This window comes from Hylobates moloch, unplaced genomic scaffold (assembly GCF_009828535.3).
Source record: "Hylobates moloch isolate HMO894 unplaced genomic scaffold, HMol_V3 SCAFFOLD_10, whole genome shotgun sequence".
Taxonomy (NCBI): Eukaryota; Metazoa; Chordata; class Mammalia; order Primates; family Hylobatidae; genus Hylobates; species Hylobates moloch.
This window is the reverse complement of record NW_026652285.1, coordinates 94,415,792-94,422,363: the sequence shown is the minus strand read 5'-3', so window position 1 is coordinate 94,422,363 and position 6,572 is coordinate 94,415,792. Positions and strand designations below refer to the sequence as shown.

At 47.8% G+C, this 6,572-nt stretch overlaps 1 protein-coding gene across 1 annotated transcript in view; it reads right to left on the bottom strand.

The window, feature by feature from the left end:
* Window positions 1–1,926: 1,926 nt before the first annotated feature.
* The window catches only part of MORN5 (MORN repeat containing 5), a 38,499-nt gene continuing 33,853 nt past the window's right edge, over window positions 1,927–6,572 (bottom strand). Inside the window, exon 5 of the mRNA XM_032165047.2 lies at window positions 1,927–2,132. Within this exon, the coding sequence (XP_032020938.1) occupies window positions 2,053–2,132 (80 nt within the window). The 3' untranslated portion in view covers window positions 1,927–2,052. The remainder of the gene's footprint in view (window positions 2,133–6,572) is intronic.

The window sequence follows — 6,572 nt, the reverse complement described above, 5'->3', positions numbered from 1 at the left end:
CCTAACCTGAGGAGTGAGAGAGAGCATCTTTCTGGTGGTTGTCAAATTTCTTTCAGCAGCAGAATCGTTTGCTCCAGCCAAAGCTCCTGGTGTGGAGAGCAGAGCTCCCCTGCAGAATGCAGAGGCTTCCCTGGCCTGCTGTGGCCCTGCACAGAAATGAGTTGCTCAGAGACCTTAGCTCATGGTGCACATGAGTCACTGACTGCAGGGCCCCTCTCTTTATTCTATTAGTTTTTAAATCTCCCATCCCTAATTCCATTTCTGCTCCTCATACATCTGCTCTTCCAATCCATTTTCAAATGTTTAGATATATGTGTATCTTTGAAAATATATGAGTTTAGCTGTGTGTTTCTTTACATGAATGTACCTTCTGTTTTCAAAATACAGTTTGGAAACCACTGGTGGAGCGCAACCCTGTCTACCAAGGTGACTGGCGTCTTGGGGAGAGGTGATCCTCCCAAGTCTGCTCCCTGGCGCAGCTGAGAGTGAGCCCAGGCCTCCCTTCCCGCTGGCTCCTGGCTCTGCCCCAGCATGACGCCTCTGGGTCCCTAGTTTGAGATCCAGTATCCTCTCCTGCCTTCCAAGCCTGACTCACTGTTCTGCCTCCACTGGGCAGCCCTGGTGAGCCAGGGAACAGAGCACAGGGGGTGACAGGATCTAGCAACCTCTAAGGAGGAACAGTTAGACAAAGATCCAGGATGCATATGGCCCATGTGTGGCCCTGGAACATGTTGTCGCTTCCTCTTCTGATTTTTAGCTGACAAATGTGACCTCCGGGATGATTTTGAGGAACGATTATATGCACCACTAACAAGTTGTTCTTTAAAGCAAACACATATTGAATACCTACTATGCGCCAGGTCCCCTACATGTATTATCTCATTTAACCACACAGCTACTGTATTGTTTTAAAGCATTATTATGACCATTTTTTATATGATACCAAAGCCATATTCTTTTTTTTCTTTTTTTTTTTTTTGAGACAGAGTTTCGCTCTGTCACCTAGGCTGGAGTACAATGGTGCGATCTCGGCTCACTGCAACCTCCACCTCCCGTGTTCAAGCAATTCTCATGCCTCTGCCTCCCAGGTAGCTGGAATTACAGACACATGCCACTATGCCCGGCTAATTTTTGTATTTTTAGTAGAGATGGGGTTTCACCATGTCGGCCAGGCTGGTCTCGAACTCCTGGCCTCATGTGATCTGCCGGCCTCAGCCTCCCAAAGTGCTGGGATTACAGGTGTGAGCCACCACACCCGGCCTCCAAAGCCACATTCTTTCTATGGCACCATGCTGATTCTGTGCTTGGGCTATGAGGTTCAAATGGGGGAGCTGCCAAGAGGGAAAGACAGGCCTGAGTAATCATTCTTGGGCCTAACAAGCTTGTCCAACCCACCTTATTTTGTTGTTGTTGTTTTTCTGTTTTGTTTTGTTTTAGGCTTTCAGCAGCCTGAAGCCATAGTTTTTAGTTTCTGTCTCTAATGATAAGCAGAAAAGAGGGATGAGGAAGGGGTTTCACTGGCCCAACCAGAAACAGAAACTAAGAACCCATGACTGCTGCAGGACTGGGCACAGTGATCAGGTCCTACTGCCCTCTGAGACCAAGCAAGTCACTGTCTCTCTGAACCTCAAATTCCCCATCTGCAAAAGCCTTCCCCTTGCAAGGCTGTTGTGAGGAGCGGATATAATGCACACGCACTACCTGCACTGGTTAGTGCTCGATTACATCTATCTATTATTATAAAGAGATGGTTCTCAAACGTTCAGATGCATGAGAAATGCTGGGAATGCAAATTACTAGGCCCCATTCCCAGAGATTCTGATTGGGAGGTCTAGGGTGGGGCCTGGGAATATCTATAGCTCACAATTTTGTCCAGGTTAAATGATGCCCACTGAGAAACAATCTTTTAAGGAAAATACACTTGGGGCCACTGACTGCAGAAAGTCTTTATTCCTGAGTTAAAAGTCAGGTTCTAGAACTACAGCCTGTCCCCCCGGGGCAGCCAATGCCAGTAGCGCAGATGGAAACTTCTGGTGGAGGCAGCCGCAGAGTTCACAGCTCGGGCCTGTGACCCACGATCTCGTCCCAGCCCTTTGGACAGGTACGGGTGATCCACTCATGCTCGTCATCATCTGCAAGGAAAGAGGAAGAGCTGGTCATGCTTGGTGCTCGCTGGGACCTTTCCTGGCCTGGGGGGTTCCCCAGGTGGGGCCTTGGGACTGGGATGGTCTGTCGATGGCCAGTCTGTGTAGCTTCGTGTGGGGAGGAACAGACCTTTCATTTACACTGAATTCCTCGGAGTGCCTGGTCTTGGGGAAATTGAACACAGAAGGGTTTCTAGCTGTGGGTGCTGCTGGCGGAGGCAAACATGAGGCAGTCTGGCCACCCTAAGCTGGACTCATCTGACAGGCAGACAGCAGCTGCTTCACAGTCGGGCACTTGCCTGGTCTGACAGCCCACACACAGCAGCCCCAGGACAGCGGGTCTAGGCCTTGCCAGTGGTGCTGGGAGACAAGAGTCCTGAGATTTTCATTTCCTTTCTAGGCTCTCCATTCTTGACCCTTTCAAGAACCCATGGTTTCTCTAGGGGACTAACACCCTCTTGTTTACTCCAGGCCTTTCAGTGGGGAACGGAGAGGGGCAGGAGCTTGCCGCTGTGCCCTGACAGCCCTAAATGCAGTGTCTCCTTAGTTTAATCTTCATGACCAACCACCCAATGGGCAAGCCTTCGCCACCATTTTACAGATGAACAAACAGAGGTTCACAGAGGTCAAGGCACTTGTCCATAGCCACAGGGTCAGTATGTGGGAGAGCTCAGACTAGAACCTAGGATTGTCCAGCTATAAAGCCTGTGCTGTTTTTTAAACCTCAAATAGAGAGACTTGAGTGAATCATATTCTTCAGTCCACAGCACGCTGCCATCATCTCTCTGTGCAAGACCCCTCCGTGGATTTACTTTATTTTAATTTTTCCTCCTTTTTCCTCCAAACCCACACTGGCCCCTCCTCCACCACTACAGGGACTTACTCCAATGATGGGATAGAGACCCCTCAAAATGCATGTTGCTCTGTAAAATATGCGCTGTTGTTTTGTGTACAAATGTGTTTTTAATTTACAGAAATGGCATTGTGCTGTGGCTTTCATTATGTCTCACAGCTTTCACTCAAGACCTATTCTTGTTGCTGTGTGTACATCCAGCTCTTTGCTTCTTACTGTTGCCTAATATTCCATGCTTGGCTTCCGTCACGTTTTCCTCTCTGTGCTGGTGGTGGATGCGGAGATTGCCTGCAACTCCCACTACCAGGAACAATGCTGGGACAAGCGTTCTTGGCCACACCCCTTCATGGATACGTGGAGAATGTCTCTGGGGTTACATTCCTTCCAGAAGGAGGGTCAACGAGTCCTGCACATCCTTCCTGCACCGTCCTTGCAGCTGCCCATGCTCTTTTCACACCAAGCTGCCTTCTCCCTGCCTTCCTGCCTCTCCACCTTCCCACCACTCCTCCCTTCCCTTGGTGCCACTCCCTGCCTTTAACCAGTTTTCCTGAGGGCCAGAGCACTGGAGGAGTTCTTGCCTCCTCTCCTTACCCTGTGTCTAGCCCAGTGCCTCCTGCCTAAGAGATGGGAGGATGGGTGTGTCCACCCTCCTTGGGTAACAAATGGCAGATGCTTGGGAACAAGGGCACTCCCTGAGAGCTGAAACACAGAGGGCCGGCGGAATGCTTGCCTGAATCAGATCCCCTGCCAAGGATGCCTTCCTTTTTTGTGAAAGGCACCAGACCCAGGGGCAGAGAGATGGAAGCTCACAGACAGCCTATGTGTGCTTGGTGCTTTGCAGACACTGTGTCTCATTGGATCTTTGTAACAGCCCAGTCGGGTAGGGGAGAGCCTTGTCCTAAGTCCATCGCCAGTGGATTCAAACCAAGGTTCACCAGGCTCTGCAGCCTGACCTCTCACCCCAGGGCAGATGTGAGCACGCCAGGAGCTGAGGCTGCCTCCACATCACTAACCACCTGCCCACCATTTCTTTACATGAGACCTAAGGAAAACGGCTTGCTGCCTGGCACACTCTGGCAAGCAGCCAGTGAGCCTCAGTTTCCTCTGGGGAGGCTGCCTGGGAGTCCCCGCTGAGGCTGGGAAATCCAGGGGTGGGGAAAGCAGCGATGATGTGTCAGCACACAAGGAGTTAAGCGCTGGTGGAGCCCACTTTTGCCACACTGTGAGCAGCCTGGTTGATAATTACAGTTCTGAAGTCTCCAGGCTATTCGAATCAGTGCAGCTGCAACCTCTTCAGCAGTAACCCCTGAAACCAGACAAACTGGGTGTATTGTGCTGAACCAGTCCTCAGGCCCCTCCCTGATCGTTAAAAATTGACAGCAATGGACTTAACAGCCCTCTTCACTACCCCTTTCACTCTCTACCTGGCTGTACAGCCACCAATTTGAATCACAGATGCCTCCCCTCCCAGCAGCTGCTCACCAACCCTCCCTCCGCCTCCCCTGCGCCTCTCTGCGGCTCCCCTGGCCCTGCCACGCCAGGGTGAGGCTGCGGAAGCACATTTCATCAATATTTAAAATGGAATTAAACCTGCAGCTTTGATTAATGCCTCCCAGATCTTGGGAGTTGTGATTACTATTTTGCAAATTGCGATTGTTGGAATATGTTAATATGATTGTCTGAGAACATCTTCACCTTCTCAGATAATTTCTCCCCTTTTTTGGCAGGAGGGGAGAGGGAGAGGAGGGAGAAAAAAGATGGGGAAAAAAACACCCCACAAACTCTTTAATCAATTGTAAATTGTTACCCTTGGCACAACTGCCAGTGGTGCAGAGAGATGGAAGATTTCTGGTTTGGTGCATTTATCTTAAAAATTTTTGGTTCCTGTTGGCCCGGTAATTCCACTCTGGGACACTATTCTTAAAGGGATAATCTATTTGTCTCGGAACTATTTAGAATCAGGAAAAAGGAAAATGTACATTTCTAAAAATGAAGGAATGATTATTTTGTTGTATATGCATTCAATTAAGAAAGAATTATGTGCCAGGCATTATGCTGGATTCGGGGAGGTGGATACTATAAGACATGTGAAGAGATATTTAGCAGCTACTGAAAATAATTGTTAGGAAGTTTGTATAGCAACATGGGGGAAATGTTTTTGATGTGATAATAAGCAAAAGAAAAAAGGCAAGAAGAGACAAGAAATAAAAGTACACATAGTATATCCTATGTAATAACTGTGCACAGAAGAAAAATTAAAGATAAATTGAAATGTGAATAATAGCCCTGCATAGTGGGACGAGAGAGTTTCTCTTTCTGCTTTTATTTCCCAAATCTTCTTTCACTAATGGGTATTGACAAAATAAAAAAAATTAAAATAATTATTGGCTTTTGCCGGGCGTGGTGGCTCATGACTGTAATCCCAGCACTTTGGGAGACTGAGGTGGGTGGATCACGAGGTCAAGACATCAAGGCCATCCTGGCCAACATGGTGAAACCCCGTCTCTACAAAAATACAAAACTTAGGCGGGCATGGTGGCGGGTGCCTGTAGTCCCAGCTACTTGGGAGGCTGAGGCAGGAGAATCACTTGAACCCAGGAGGCAGAGGTTGCAGTGAGCCGAGATTGCGCCACTGCACTCCGGCATGGTGACAGAGCGAGACTCTGTCTCAAAAAAAAAAAAAAAAAAAAAAAAAAATTGGCTTTTTTCCTACCCTCCAATTTAATGTCTTGGTAACTTCATGCATTTTGTTAATTGAAATAAGATATTTCAGCTGGGCACAGTGGCTCATAACTGTACCCCCAACACTTTGGGAGGCCGAGGTGGACAGATTGCTTGAGCCTGGGAGTTTTAATCCAGCCTGGGCAACATGGCAAAACCTCTTCTCTACAAAAAATAGAAAAATTAGCTGGGCATGGTGGCAAGCGCCTGTGGTCCCAGCTACTCGGGAGGTTGATATGAGAGGATTACCTGAGCCTGGGGTGGTTGAGGCTGCGGTGAGCTGTGATCGCCTGGGTGACAGAGTTGAGACCCTGTCTCTAAATAAATAAATAAATAAAATAAAATTTCTAGGTTCCTAGAAATACCAACAGTTTTCTTGAACTCCTGAAAAGCAAAAAAACCTTGCATAAAGATACTGGTAAAAATGCATAAAAATCAGAATAGACAAATCCATGCAGGAGAATTCCAAGTAATTTATGTACTCTGCCCTCAAAGAGTTGCAGCAAAAATCCCCACTTCTGAAGCGTGGCTGTGCATAGTGACTTTCAAAGAGTACAGTATGGAAAGGGAGCAGGGGAAAGTAACTTTATGATGGAGAAACCTCACAAACACTACCTCAGCCAGGTGATCAAGGTTAACAGCAACATTGGTAAGTCATGGTGACAGTCTGGACCCTTGATAGGGTGCGATGAAAATGACACTTTACTTCTGTGACCTTCCTCCCAAACCCACAACTCCAATCTAATCATGAGAAAAAACATCAGACAGATTCCAGTTGAGGGGCATCCTACAAAATATCTGACCAGTACTCCCAAAAACTGTCACCAAAAACAAGGAAAGCCTAAGAAACAGCT